General features: G+C 61.7%; 2 protein-coding genes across 3 annotated transcripts; one reads left to right on the forward strand and one right to left on the reverse strand.

Annotated features, from left to right (window-relative positions):
- Positions 1–714: 714 nt before the first annotated feature.
- Positions 715–5,326, reverse strand: PHF13 (PHD finger protein 13). Its single transcript, XM_086764670.1, has 4 exons — positions 5,202–5,326; positions 4,652–4,753; positions 3,708–4,260; positions 715–3,286 (listed from the first exon to the last, which is right to left on the reverse strand). Exons 1-4 carry the CDS (start codon positions 5,238–5,240, stop codon positions 3,060–3,062), a joined length of 921 nt encoding a protein of 306 aa, XP_086620796.1. The 5' UTR covers positions 5,241–5,326; the 3' UTR covers positions 715–3,059.
- A 199-nt stretch (positions 5,327–5,525) lies between these two features.
- Positions 5,526–14,651, forward strand: KLHL21 (kelch like family member 21). 2 transcript variants are annotated; one of them, XM_086764629.1, is made up of 5 exons: positions 5,526–5,599; positions 6,784–7,823; positions 9,223–9,628; positions 12,167–12,239; positions 12,620–14,651. In XM_086764629.1, the coding sequence occupies exons 2-5, from the start codon at positions 6,791–6,793 to the stop codon at positions 12,914–12,916; spliced, it is 1,809 nt and encodes a 602-aa protein (XP_086620755.1). In that variant the 5' UTR covers positions 5,526–5,599; positions 6,784–6,790; the 3' UTR covers positions 12,917–14,651. The 2 variants fall into 2 exon arrangements, with proteins under 2 accessions (XP_086620755.1, XP_086620754.1); XM_086764628.1 differs by having other exon boundaries at positions 5,532–5,599; positions 6,746–7,823.

Here is a 14,651-nt window from a genome sequence, read left to right on the forward strand (position 1 = left end):
GCATCGAGCTCTCTTAGGTTTGCCAAGGCGTAAGGCTGCTGCTTCGAACACAGCTGGCTGAGCAGCAGTGCCTTTGGGGCTGGGGCACGTACAGCAGCTGAGGGGGGGCACCGAGGCACCAGCGTCCCTTTGGGGGTTCAGGGGCCTCGGTGCCGCCCTGCAGTGGGGCAGGGGTGGGAGGGAAGTACCCTTCAGCACAGCTCCCGGAGGGTTTAGAAGGGTTTTGGTTTGGGTCTGGCAAAGCAGATGCAGCGCAGCCCAAGTTCTGTTCTGAGGCTCCAGTGGGACAGGCATGGGGCCACCTTGGCCAGCAGTTGCACCTGGCTTCTCTACTCATGCCTGCTTCCAGGTGCCCTCCGCGAAGAACCCTAGCCAGGACCGCGCACTGCCGACGCCGTAGGCATCCCGACCCAAGCCCTTCTCCCCCCAGGCTCGCGCCAGCCTTTGCACCTTTTGGTAGGTGCCTTTGCGAGCCCAGTGCAGCGCCCGGCTGCCTTCAGCCACTCTGGGCTCCTGCAGCAGCAGGCATGGCCTGCCGCCCATCGCTCCGCCCTGCCCCAGAGATGGGGCTCACTCCACCACAATTTACCTTGCTCGCAGCAGCGGCTGGGCAAGGAGCGGGCATTGTTTAGGGCAGAACGCTTAAAGCGTCAAGTCTTGCTGCCACCTGGCACAACTGCTTTACACACCAGTAAATCATAACAGACACCTGAGTTCAGAATGAAACAAAATCATTGTTCACTTGTTTCACATTTAAGAAAAGAACATGGTTCATTAAAACGGTTTTAATGAAAAAATAAAGTTCTGAATTAAACTATAATTATACATGGCTGAAAGTGATGAACTAAAAGAATGGAGACGTTACTTTTTTATTTTTCTCTCTGCTGATATTGTAACGTGCTGGACTTGTCAGACACCATCTATGGGATAAATCTGAAAAGGTAACACAACAAGAGTCAGTCACGTCGATTAGAACCTCGGTGAAAAAGAGACTGTTCGCTTGGCAGTTCACAATTTCTCCCGTAAAGGCTTCAGGAACACACTCCACGGAGGTTCAATTGAATTGACACACTGTAAACACAGAGTTACCAACTTCCAGAGCAGGTCCAGCCCTCACGCAGCTCGTGACCGGGATCTTCCAAAGCCTTTCTGTTTGCAGAGTGAAATGGCAGCATTTGAGAACTTTGGTTATTTTTTCTGGCTGCAAATAACAGTCAGGCAGCCGTCAGGGGCAAGTCTTTGGCAAACTCCTCGGTGGTTCCACGTAGCTTCTGGAAGGCAGCACACCACGGTCGTGGTCTTAAAATTTTACAGAAGCTGGAGCTGGTTTTCAGAACCCGGAGTCTGTTGCTGCAGCCTGGAGGAACAGGATTTTTACAGAGGCAGGACTGAAGAACCGTTGCAGGTCATGCGGCTCTATCATGCTGACCCGGGCCGGCAGACCTCTCACAGCCCCGCGTCCCGCGCAGCGGAGCCCCAGGGCGCTGCAGGGCCGGACTGTCTGCCTGAAGCTGTGGCCAGCCCCATGTCAGACATCTGAAGGAGGGTACCTGCCTGTGTACTGGAAAGACCCGTGGTCATCACTGGGATGCATCTCCTGCAGAGCCAGGGCTCTGGTAAGGCGGCGCTCCAGTGCGGTGTATCTGCGGGACTAAGGTGGACGCGTTCCTACCAGTACGGCTAGTCTGACGTTGGCTGCGGTTCCAGCCAGCGGCTCCCCTGCCCTCGCGGTCTCGCCGCAGAGAGCACACGTCGTTCATCAGGCGTAACTTCACAGAAACACCCGGAAACAGCCGAATTTGTGCGACGTATACGGCTCACTGTTCGGTCACTGAGGAACAACGCTGCCATCTCGGTGGCCTTGCGTACCTGCCTCAACTCCCTGTCGTGTTTCCAAACGGATTTCCCTTGGGCTGAGGCCCTAGGAAGTCCTGTCAAGGGACCGCAGCATCGGCCTCGACGCTCTCCTGGCCTCCCCTGCACCGGATGGATCTTCATTGCACTTCATCTTGCTAGCTGCGTAGCTGCGTTTGCTTTTATCTGTATAATTCCCAACCAATAGGTTAAAGATTCCGGTTTTTTATGACAAATCCAGTCTCAAAAAACAAACAGTGAAAATAAAGTCAACTCAGCTGTAGTACTCTGATGGAAATGATCAAATCCCAAACCAGACCTGCCAGGTTCTGAGTTTACTACGGCCGCTTTTACAGTCCACGTTTGAATGCTGGGCTGAGACAAGGGAGAGTCGTCATCTTCTTAAAGCAGCCCCTCAGAGTCTAACGAAGGGCCGGGAAACGGAGCAAACGGTACCCCCATACACATTTGAGCCGATCATGCAAAACAGTCACAGAAAATCACCATTCTAGGAAGAAATCCAATGTCGCTAGTCGCCAGCGCTGCCTGTCCAGAAAAAGGGCTGCTCTCTTCTTTTCAACGCGCCGGTCCCTCGGCGCAGGACGCAGTCCCGTTTTATTTGAACGGTGCCAAGTCACATAACTCCCCTACTGCCCCGGCCCAATGGAGAGGAGGGGATGGTCAGAGGCCAGTACGCGCTGGCGCTCGCTCCCACGGAGCCTCAGGATCTGAGATGGATAAATACGGACAAATGGGCAGGTATAATAGTACATGAAAATTAAAACACATGGCCGTTTACTTTTCAGACTCTTCACACAGATTCCCTCCTCCACCCTCTTTAGAGGAGGAGGAGTTTCCTAGCACACAGGTTTGCAGTTTCCCGATGGGATGAGAAAACATACGTGGCAAAGGTATTATACATTTCCCAGACATCACCCAGTTCATAGTCGTAACCGGACAAAACCCCACCGAACCCGGAGAGCTCAGTCTGTCCCTCGAGCTAGTCGGTATCTAGCAGCAGTTCTGACCAGTCCGCCTCTTCCAGCCCCGGCTGCCCAAGACTTGGTGATTCCTCGTCCCTGTTAGCGCAGGCCAGCCGGGCAGCCCTTTGGCCTGAGCAGCAGCAGTTCGGGGGAGCTCTCCCCGGCCGGCGGCCGCAGCTCGCCCGCCCGCCCGCGCAGTGCACCAGCACGCGCCTCCCTCCCCTAGTCCAGAAAGCGCCTGCGCGAGCCCATCCGGGAGCGGTTCGAACGGCGAATGTCAAACTTGGAGTCCCGGCACTTCTGGCATATGTAGACCTCTGGGACGTTCGACTTGCGGATTTTGGCGCAGGAGAGGTGGATCCAGGTGTGGCACTCGTTACACTCGATCATCGGCCGCCCGGCGAAAGGCTTCATGCAGAAGCAAGTGACTAGGTCCCAGGAATCGTCATCTAAAACAGAACAGCAAGCTATGATTTTAATGGCCAGCATCTCACGCGCACTGGGAATCTGCTCTCCTTTCATGCTGCATTAGCTGCCTGGGTTTCACAGACAGGCACTTGGCTGATTTTTCTCCTCTTAAGAGGAGCTAGTCTCACCCGCACAGGAGGAGACTCAGCAGTACATGAGAGGCTGTAACCCAGGAGAGGAGAACCAGCTGCTACCACAAATTCGCAACTTCTCCCCCTAACCTATTGCAAAAGCAGTCAACCAACACCCCCGCTTCCCCCAGAAAACCCAACCGCTACTTAATTCTGCCCAGGCAGCGCACCTTGGCATTACCCTCATGCTACAAGTAAAGCACCAAAGAGATCAGCAACAGCACCGCCGCTTCCACCTGGCTGATCCTCTTTTGAGAGCCAGGCCACCTACCCGAATCCACCATGATGTCCTCGTCATCGCCGGTGCCGTCCTCGTCCCGAAAGACCACCTGCTTGCCCTGCCGAATGACCGTTCGTTTGCCCACGCTCTGGATCTCCACCGTCTGCTCGGCCGTCACGGCAGGGTAGGAGACGCTGGAAGTCGTGTCAGAGTCCCACACTGAGCAGTGCTCGGTCGCGGACTGAGGGTCGCCCTCAGACGAGGGGCTCATCGGCGTCTCTACGTAAGAGTCCTCCGCCTCCAGCTCCAGCAGCTTCTCCTCGTAGTCCTCCTCTGCAGACACCTCCGTTTCCCTTCTCTTCAGCTTTTTCTTCTTCCTGATCTTGTCAATTTGCTTTCGCTCCGGCAGGAAGTTGCCGGGTTTTGCCCGCTGGAACAGAGAGCCGTATGGCTTGGCACGCTTAAGCTGACTGAAGCTCTTTCTGTTCTTGGCGGGCAGGGAAACGGAAGAGGGGATGTCATTGAACCGCGGGTCCCAGCTATCGCTGTCGATCGTGCCTCCGGTGCTGTTGGGAGGGCTGGGGCTGTTCCTCAGCGGCGTTTCCTGGAAACCGTCAAGAAAGCGTTAATTCGGAGCCGATTCCCTGCGGCGCCGAGGCGCTGCGTCCTTCCCTCCGGCGCTGCCTCGCCCGGCCGGGCTCGCCCGGGCTCAGGCCGCCGCTCGCCCCGCGCCGCCGCGGGGATCTCCGGCGGGCAGAGCCGCGGCCCCGGCCCCGGCAAGGGCGAGGGAGCCATTCCGGGATCCGCACTTTTTTCACCCCGCCCAAAAAGCAGCCACCCATCCCAGCCCCCGAGCCTTCCCAGCTGCCGCGGTTCCCCTTTTGTCTCGGGGATCGGCGCGGAGGCGTAGCCGCCTCGCAGCGTCCGGTTTTACAAAAAAACGCCGAGCGGCCGCTGCCGCGGAGGCCCCGCCGGGACCGCCCCGCGCCCCTCACCTCCTGCGGGTACGGGATGTAGCCGGCGTAGGCCAGGACGAAGGTGCAGAACTTGTTGAAGTCTTCCACGGTCCGGTGCCGCCGGGCGGCGGGGGAGAAGTCCTGCGGGGGAACGGGGGGGGGGGTCAGCGGCGGCCGCGGGGCCGGGCACGGCCGGGGGGAGGCGCCGCCGCCGCTCCCCGCATCCCCGCCCCGCCCGCCGCTCCCCGCGCCGCCCCACCCCCACCCCCCGCGGCGGCGGCACCCGGGCAGCGCCGCCGCCGCCCCCCATCGCCCCCCGCCCCCGCGCCCCCCGCTCTCGGTACCGGGCCCGCAGGCGGACCGCCCCCCGCGGCGGGACACGGCGGGGCGCGCCGCCGCCATTCCTCGCCCCGCCGCTCCGCGCTCGGCCGGCACAAGATGGCCCCGGCCCCGCGGCGGGGCGGCGGCGGGGAGCGGGCACTGGCGGGCGGGGGGCGGACGGACCGGGCCGGGCCGGGCCGGGCCGGGCCGGGCCGGGCGGCGGGAGACGCCCCCCCCACTCCCGCCGCTCCCCAGGGTCCCCCCTCACCTCCGGGGCGAACGGGGAAGCGCAGGAGTCGGAGTCCATGTCCCGGCTCGGGAGGCGAAGGCAGCAACCGGGCAGCGCCGACACCCGCGAACCGCTCGGTACCGGCGGGAGGCGGCGAAGGGGCGGCCGCCCGCGCGGGGGCCGCCGGGAACGGTAGTCCTGCCGCGCGGGGGGCGCCGGGAGTGGGAGTCCGCCCGCGCGGGGGCCGCCGGGAGCCGTAGTCCTGGGCTGCGCGGGTGCTGCCGGGAGCGGGGCGGCGGGCATGCGCGGTGGCGGCCGCGGGGCGCGCCGGGAGCGGCAGGCTGGGCACGGCCGCTGGAGGGCGGGGCCGGGCGGCGAGCGGGGCGCCGAGCGGAGCGGAGCCCGGGGCACCGGGGAGCGGAGCGCTGAGCCCAGCGGTGAGCAGAGCGGGGCGCCGAGCGGAGCGGTGAACCCAGGGAGCACCGGGGCGGCGGGCCGCGATAGGCCCCGGCGGGAGGAGGCCGGCCTGGCCGGTGGCGGCGGGGACGGGGACGGGCAGCACGGCCGCCGCTCGGGAGCCCCGGCCGCTGGGCCCCGCTGGCAGCCGCCCCCCCGCCGCGCAAAGCCCTCGGCTCTCCCGGCGGCGCCAGCGGCTCCCCCCGCGCCTCCCCACCCCCGCCGCCGCTCCCGCCCCCGCGGCCTCCCGGTTGTCCCCGGCCGGCTGTAACCCGCGCGGCGGGGGCTGGCCCCGGGGAGCCGCTGGCGCCGGGCAGGTGGCAGGGAGGGGCCCGGGGCAGCGGCCGCGCTGCTGGGGAGCTGCTGCCCCGCTGCTCGGGTTCGCTTGCCCCGGTGCCGCCCTGCCGCGCGTCGCCGGCCGTGGGCGCGGTTTGTTTTGTGCGCGGAGGAATCCGGTTTGGCACCGCACGGATGTGCCGAGCGTGGCGCGGGTCGCTCGGGGCTGCCGCGGCCGAAAAGGCTGGGAACGCGCGAGCCGAGCGAGGAAGAACGCGTTCGCTTGTTTGAGTGGAAGCGGTTGGCGAGCGCGCTGGACGTGAGCGGGACGGGGAGGCCTGGCAGGACACCGGCCCTAACGCTCGCTGGGCTTCTGCGGCCCGGCCTCCGACCGCCACAGAGCGGGGGGGTCAGAGAGCGTGCCTGCTGGGAACAGCCCCCTCGGCGCCTCGCTTCTGGGGAGCTCCCCTTTGTCCTCGAGCAGCGGCGGGGGCTGCTCCCGCGGGGCGCCCTGGCCGAGAGGTGAGGCCCCGGGGGCTTGGGCACAACGTTTGGGAAGCTGTCGGGTTTACAAAGCTCTGCCTGGCTCTTGCGAGGCTGCCTTAACCCTGGGAAACTTCAACGTGAGCTTCTTAAAAATGTACTTAGACTGAGCAGGGAAGGCTGCTGGCAGCGGCTGCACGTTATGCAACTGCTGCTCGTCTGCGACGGGGGAAGGAGGATGTTTTCGAGGGCTGTTTAGTTTAGCCCGCTTCCTGGCCAGGGGACGTTTTTCCCTGTGCTAACTCACCTTTTTCTTCCGTTTTTTTGTTTTGTTTTGTTTTTTTCTTTTCTTTTCTCTGTCCTGCAAGCTGCTCTCAGGGTTGACGCAGCAGGTGCTCTCCCACAGGCACGGCATGGCAGCGAGCACAGGCAGCAGTGGCGGTGGGACAGGGACGGCGGCAACGGGGGAGCCAGCGCACGCGGTGTCGCTGCTGCGGGGGTTGAGCGCGCTGCGAGCAGAGCGGAGCCTGCTCGACGTGACGGTGGTGGCGGGCGGCCGGGAGTTCGGGGCGCACCGCGCCGTCCTGGCTGCCGCCTCCGGCTACTTCCGCGCCATGTTTGGCGGGGCGCTGCGGGAGGCGCGGGCCGAGCGGGTGCGGCTGCACGGCGTGGAGCCCGAGTGCCTGGCGCGCCTCCTCGACTTCGCCTACACCGGCCGAGTGGGCGGGCTGGGCCCCGACATCGCCGAGCGCCTGCTGCGTGCCGCCGACCTGCTGCAGTTCCCCGCCGTCAAGGAGGCCTGCGGCGCCTGGCTGGCGCGCCAGCTGGAGCCCGCCAACGCCCTGGACATGCAGGACTTCGCCGAGGCCTTCGCCTGCCCGGCGCTGGCGGCCGCCGCCCACCGCTTCGTCCTGCGGCACGTGGGCGAGCTGGGCGCCCAGCTGGAGCGGCTGCCGTTGCCGCGCCTCCTCTCCTACCTGCGTGACGACGGGCTCTGCGTCCCCAAGGAGGAGGCCGCCTTCCAGCTGGCGCTGCGCTGGGTGCGCGCCGACCCCGCCACCCGCGCCCCGCTGCTGCCCCAGCTGCTGGCCCACGTGCGCCTGCCCTTCGTGCGCCGCTTCTACCTGCTGGCCCACGTGGAGGGCGAGCCGCTGGTGGCCCGCTGCCCGCCCTGCCTGCGCCTCCTGCGCGAGGCCCGCGACTTCCAGGCCGCCCGCCTCGACCGCCACGACCGGGGGCCCTGCGCCCGCATGCGCCCTCGGCCTTCCACCGGCCTCGCCGAGATCCTCGTCCTGGTGGGCGGCTGCGACCGTGACTGCGACGAGCTCGTCACTGTCGACTGCTACAACCCGCGCACCGGCCACTGGCGCTACCTGGCCGAGTTCCCCGAGCACCTGGGCGGGGGCTACAGCGTCGCCGCGCTGGGCAACGACATCTATGTCACCGGTAAGGCGTGCGGGGCGCGAAAGCACTGGTGTTGAGATTCCCATTGAAAACGTGGGGGTTCTGGCAGCGAGATTTGGCTTTTCTCGGGGTAGCAGAGGCCGAAACTCTGCTGGGGCTCAGCGGGGCTGCAGCCTGAAGGCGGGCACAGGGACTCCTGGAGTCGGTGCTGGATTTAGCGGCTGGGCTCAGCCCGGGAGGTATTTTGTCATGACTAATGCTCCTGAGCACGTGGGCAGAAGTCACAAAGCTTGCGCAGGTGGAACTTTGTGATCGCTCCCGCTGGGGACAGGAGTGACCTGAGAGGGTTTTGGATTTCTGGCTGCGAAGGTGTTTGGGTGCCGAGCCGCGTGAGTCACAGGCCACGCGTGTGCTTGAGGCAGAGGCACGTCAGAAAGCGCCGGTCCCTCCGCCGGCCGGTGCCTGTGAGTCACGCTGCCTTCCCCAGCACCTCTCCTGCCTCCGCGCAGCACGCTGGGCTGTGGTCACTTCTGTCAGGGTGACGTGGCTGCGTGAATTCGGCTGCCAGTCTGCACATAGGTGTCTCCTTGGAACCACATCCCCACGCGGGAGCAGAAGCCCTGTGGCGGCCGTAACAAACCAATGCCTGAGAACGCGGGCGCTGCAGAACCGCTTGTGCTGGGCGTGCGGGATGCGCTGGCAACGATTTGAGGGGCAGGGCAAACACGGGTGAACAGAGAACTGTTCCTGGTCTGGTGACGAGCTGAAAACGAGGTTCTGCTTTACGGGCAGGGCCGTAAAAATGATGGGCTACCACACAGCTCGTTTGTGGGGACGCCCTCACGTCCCGTGGGAGCTTCCCGGAGCAATCCCTAGCGGGTCTGGGGGCGCCAGGGCTGCTGGGAGCCAGGTGTTTCGGCACGGCCGCTGCTGGCAGGGATCTTTGGTCGTTCTGCTTAGTGTCAGCAGTGTAGGGCGGGCAGCGGGGAGGCTGGGACGGTTTCTGTGCTGCCTTGGCAGCCAGGCACTGGTGAGCATTAGTCTCCGCTACATTGCAGCATCTTCTGGATAGCAACAGAGCAGGGGTTGCAAAACGGGGAGCACGATGTTTATTTGGGAGGCTGGAGGTCGTCCAACCCTGGGAGACTTGTTTTGAGTTGTGACTGGGAATGACGTGGGAGAAATCCTTCCTGGCTTGCTAGGAAAGAAACATTGCAAAACTTCCGTCAAAATCCTCACAGCCCACACTGCCGCGGTGCCCCAGCACTGGAATGTTCTCAGGGTACGGCCCCGGGCAGCAAAAAGTGCCTGTGGGTCTGGAGGAGGTGTAGCTGGAAGACGTAACACAGGTCCCCGTCCCGAGCCAAGCCCTCTCCTCCCTCGCCCCGTAGTAGCTCCCTTTGCGAAACCACGCTTTGAAACGCTGCGTGCTGTGCTGCAGGGGGATCGGACGGGTCGAGGCTCTACGACTGCGTCTGGAGGTACAACTCCAGCGTGAACGAGTGGACGGAGGTGTCTCCCATGCTAAAGGCCAGAGAGTACCACAGCTCCACGGTCCTGGACGGGCTGCTGTATGTGATCGCCTCCGACAGCACGGAGCGCTACGACCACTCGGTGGACAGCTGGGAGGCTCTGCAGCCCATGCTCTACCCCATGGACAACTGCTCCACCACCTCCTGCCGCGGCAAGCTCTTCGCCATCGGCTCCCTGGCCGGCCAGGAGTCCATGGTCATGCAGTGCTACGACCCCGACAGCGACCTCTGGTCCCTGGTGAACTGCGGCCACCTGCCGCCCTGGTCCTTCGCCCCGAAGACCGTCACGCTCAACGGCCTCATGTACTTCATCAGGTGAGCAGCGGGGCTGTCGCCTCCCTCCCTGCGGCCCCACCGGGCACGCCCAGGGGCTCCCCCGGAAGCCGTGCGGGTTTCGCGGGGGGCTGTAGGAGAGCCCTGCATTGGGAGAGCGCAGGGCTGCTTCCTCTGATGGCGCAGTGGGTCTGTAAACCACCACGCCTCCCTCCTTGTGTAGCTAGACCTCCAAGAGCTACGCCTAAAATTGTGTGAGGACGTCTGAAAATAAACCCATGCGCTGAGGAGTAGCCAGGTATAAATCTGGCTGAAGTCAGCAGCGCTGCTTGGAAATAGGCTTCTCGGTTTTCTGGGCTTCTGGTTCCACCCCCCTTGTTGCTATAAATAAGTGAGTAAGCGCCAAGAAAACGTTAAACTGTAGCGCAGGAGAGGACATCCTCCGTCTCAGCAGAGATAAGAGGACTGAAGATGAGATGATTGGTCGCTATTTTTAAGCGCCTTTCCAAATTGGGACTTAATTACCCATCTGAGGCTGTCCTGGTGGCACAAACACTTCGGTTATCCACTTAATTAAAAATAACCGAAAGGCACGCTGGAGCTGAAGCATTTCATCTTGTTGCGCTGACTCTGAGCAAACATAGACTTCTGTGCCGGCCTCCAGACACTTTTCTTTTTTTAATCTCCCCTTGGCTTTGCGTAAAGCAGCAGCTTTTGCCCAGGCCCTTTGGTTTGGTTCGCTGGGTTCAGCCGAGCGTCTCAGGTTCCCGCAGTTGTTTGCAGGTAGCAGTTTGATCTCCTGGTTTCCAGTAAATCCTGGCAGGGGCGTTCTGGCTGTTCGGCTGCTTGTCACCAGCTGGTTCTACTGGTTTGCCTTTTTCTTACCCATCTGAAATAGTGGCAACTGACACGTCAGGATCTCTGATCGCTTGTGCGCCTGCAGGAGTTAGTGAGGAGATTATCGGGGTCAGGGTTTTGTCTCCTCGTTTCACGTGCTGCACGTGGGCTGCTGCTCTGCGTGAAGCTGTAAGAGAATCTGTGGGGGGCAGAGGAACAGGTTACGAATAAATCAGACTCATTTTTTGGTTGGTTTTAAGTAGCTCAGACTACAGCTTCTGACGGACCATCCCCTCTGGCGGGACAGGTTTTCCAGCGCACACTGTGCTATAGAACGCTAGCTCCGTAACTAAATACCGCCCAGCAGCGAGGCTTAGGGCTGCGGCTGCCCCCTTAGAGCTGAGCCCGAGCGGGAGAGGAGGTGCTGGCCTGACCACCAGTGCCTGAAACCGCGTGGGGAGAGCTCTGCCCCCTTTCCCTTCCAGCCCGCCGGGGTTTTCAGCTTCACGCGTGGAAGATTTGACTCTGCTGCTGTGCGTTACGGGAGGCGCTGTGAACAGCTGCAGTTCTTCCCGGTACGAACAGCTTGGCGGCAGGGTCTGGTTCCCAGGCACCGTGTTGCAGGGCAGGGACCAGCTCCTGGCTGTGAGGAAGAAAGGTCGGTCTTGGCGCGGCTCCCTGGGGCTCGGAGCACTCGCTCCCACGCGCCCACGTTAGAGGTGTTCTGTTCAGTGAATGTCAGCTCAGTTCCAGGCACATCGCAGAAGTAACTCAGACTAAAGAAGCCGGTTTTAGGTGTGTATCGTCCGGGGACCTTAGGAACGCTTGTCCAGAGGGTAACCAGCAGGTCCCACAGCACGCGCCTCGGCTTCGCCGCAGGCTTAGCATTTCTGAGGTAATGGCTTGCTAAACAGACGCTCCTGTCGTAGGTGAGGTTTCCCGTTTGCTTCCACTCCTCCCCTGCTCAGATTCCCGGCAGCAATAGTCAGCGGTGCCTCGTCACCCGCGCAGCGCCTGGCAATGCACGGTGCTGCGATAGACAGAAGGACAATGACGTCTTCCTTGCAGCCTTTTGAATCCGCCTGTAGCAGGACTGTCTTGGAGTGACTGACAGTGCTTCTCCGGCTGCCCTGACCTTGTCCTCTCTGCATTCCTGTGTCAGCGGCGCGCGCTTCTGTGTCACAAACGCCCCTCACCTGTCGCTGTCGCCCTTCCGCCTTGCGAGGCAGTGGGTGAGAAGCCTTGGGGGATTATGCCGCCCCTGCCAGCTCTTCTCTCGCAGCCCATCTAAATTTGGCGTTGGCAGAAATCTCAAGCAGTAGGGCTGCCGTTACTCTGAAGCGCGTGGAGGTTTCCGCCTCTCCAGATCAGCAGTAGTTTTTCTTCCAGACCCTGAAGCACTCGGCACCAAAGCCAGACGGGTCTGTGAAATGCAGGCTTGCACAGTTAGTCTGTGAACACCCCTCCTGCAGATGCAGACGTGAAAAAAGAAACCAGACTTGAGAAAGCCCTCGAGATTGCGCAGTGATCTCCAGCCCAGCAGTGGCGTGGCTGCGCACTGGCCTCTGAGTGGAGCTCACAGTCCGGAGCATCTCACCCCGCTGTCTCGGGTGGAGCAGCCGACTTAGGGAGGTGGAAGTCGGCAGAAGTGCTCGTGGCAGTGTTTCAGGCCGTCGAACCGGGGACTTCACAAGGCGGGAGGTTTTCAGAACGCAGCAGAGTAATTTGTGTTATCTCCCACAGAGACGACTCGGCTGAAGTGGATGTTTACAATCCAGCGAAGAACGAATGGGATAAAATCCCTGCCATGCTTCAGGTAGGATGCCTACCGCCCGGCTGGGTGCCTGTCAGCGTTAAAACCTGGCTTCCTTCACCTTTGGAAACCGGCTGCTCGTCAGACTGGAACCCCTTGCGCAGCGAGTGCATTTACGTGTGTCACAGGCACCTGGAAGAAAAGGCCCTGGACTGTGATTGCGTAGCCGGTGTTCAGCCCGGCACGCCAGAGCAGAGCGGAGCTAGAAACGCCGTCTGCTCCTGGTGCGCGGGCAGCGCTGGTTCAGAGCCGGCCGGCAGCTGGTGCGCGCTGCGCCCCGTCCAAGCGAGCAGTTGCAGGACAGCAGCCGACACCTCTATCGTCTGCCTAACTGGGCAAAACCCTCCTTTCCCTTATGGTGTATACTTATTTTTGAATTGCAGGTTCACGTTGGGGGAAGCGTGGCCGTGCTGGGTGGGAAGCTCTACGTCTCTGGAGGCTACGATAACACCTTTGAACTCTCGGACGTCCTGGAAGCCTACGACCCCGAGATGCGAACGTGGAGCGTGGTGGGCCGACTGCCCGAGCCCATCTTCTGGCACGGCAGCGTCAGCATATTCCGCCAGTTCATGCCGGAAACCACGCAGGAGGACGACGGCATCACGCTGGACAACAACACCATCAACTTGAACAGGCAGCACCAAGACCTTGACAACCAGAACCTTAACGAGCTTCGTTAGCAGGGCAGGGCGCTGCCCCCTGGCTTGGTGGAGTTCGTTATCCAGAACCAGTGTTGCTTTGAGCGAAGGCAGAGGCAAACGGTGCTTGGAAACAAACGTACTGATCGTAGAGGGAGTGCAAACTCTGAATGTTTGACGTGCTGCTGAGGAACCGCAGCCGGCCGGCAGCGAGGCCTGCGCTGCAGCTCCCTCGGCCCTTCCCCGGGGCGGGAGAAGGCGCCGCGCTGCCCGCAGAGGAGGCCCGAGGGGCGGACTCTGGGGAGAGGGATCGCGTTGAGTGGCACCGTGGCACCGCAGCTTACGGCTTTCGGCCAGACGCCTTTTCTCTGGGAGCTCCTTCACCCCGTAACGCTTCGTTTGCCACCAAACTCCTTTCTTCAGTTCCTTTTTCAGGAGGGGTCTGTCTGGTAGGACGGTGGTCTGGATCCCGCCTCTGCTCTGGGCCTCGGAGGAAGGCAGAGCTCCTACGCAGGTCTTCCTCTGCGCGGCCAGAGCAGGGACAGGCCTTCCCACGGGGGCTGGAGGCCTGCCAGGGCTGAGAGGGTAGCGTGAGCGCACGGCCCTTCCCGCTCTGGCGCCGGGGTCCTCGCTCACGCCTTCAGAAGGAGCTGACGTCCCGCAGCAGGGGTCTCACCGCGGCTGGGTTACGAAGCGTCACCTTCTGTCTGACCTCAGGTCTTCCTGTGTTTCGGTGGGCTGTTTTCAGCTGCGGCGTTGGAACTTCTGCAGGCGTTTGTTTTCCAGCCCTTCCTACCAGAGCACTTTTCCCTTCTGAGGAGAAACGCCCTTATTTATCTTTTAATGGCGTTCTCGCAGCTAGATTGCTTCACTTCCGATCCCCCCTTTAGGGGAAGGGGGGAAGCGAGCACCCCTCAGCTGGCCCAAGGAGCGACTCTGGGGCCGCTGCTGCCCTCGGGAGGAGCCGTCCTCCCTCCCTTCCCGGTGCCGCAGGGCTGAACTGGGCACAAAGAGCTGCTTCCTTGCTGCCGGTTCTCCTGTGCCGAGCTCCGGCGCGCTCGTTGGGCAGGCAGCCCCGCGCGGCAAGGGCGAGTTTTTATTTCTTCACCGTTTTAAAGGAGCTAAGTCAGCACTGTAGCATTTTAGAAAAAAAAAAAAAAAAAACTTACTGGGAAAGCTGAGCACGGCTCCCGCAGGAGGTTTCCGCAGGCTCGCGGAGCTGCCAGGGTGTTCGGGTGCCCTGGCGCAGAGTTGCTGCGAAAGGCAGCAGCCTGTGTGAGGGAACCCCCCGCGCCGCGGGGCTCTTGTGCCTCACGCAGCTCTGGTTTGCAGGAGCCCTCGGGATTTGGGCAATTGGAACACGCTGCTGGGGTGTTCTGCCGGAGGTGTGGGAGTTAGCCAGCGTTTGTGGATTGAAAGGTAGTGATTTTAGTGATTTTTAGGTTTGTTTTTTTTTTCTTTTTGTTTGGGGTTTGCTGGTTTTTTGGCCTGCGTCAGATTTGCCTTTATGCTTGCCCCGGTGATGCCGCTAGCCGGGGCTGTGTTTCCTCTCCTACCTGAGCGGAGGAGAAGCTGCGTGCAGGTTACTCCTGGAATGTTTCTTGAACAAGCCAACAGCTGAAGCTGCAGTCCGGCTCGCCCAAAAATAGGCGTCGCACCTTCAGGAAACCTGTGAAGTGTGACAATGGCTGAGGTGTTGGCTGGATGTGTTTGCTTTTTCCGTCTTTCATTTTTAACCAATAGGGAAAAAAAAATAGAATTTAAACTTAATTCAGAA

Source organism: Chlamydotis macqueenii, chromosome 21 (genome assembly GCF_036417535.1).
Source record: "Chlamydotis macqueenii isolate bChlMac1 chromosome 21, bChlMac1.mat, whole genome shotgun sequence".
NCBI classification, from domain to species: domain Eukaryota; kingdom Metazoa; phylum Chordata; class Aves; order Otidiformes; family Otididae; genus Chlamydotis; species Chlamydotis macqueenii.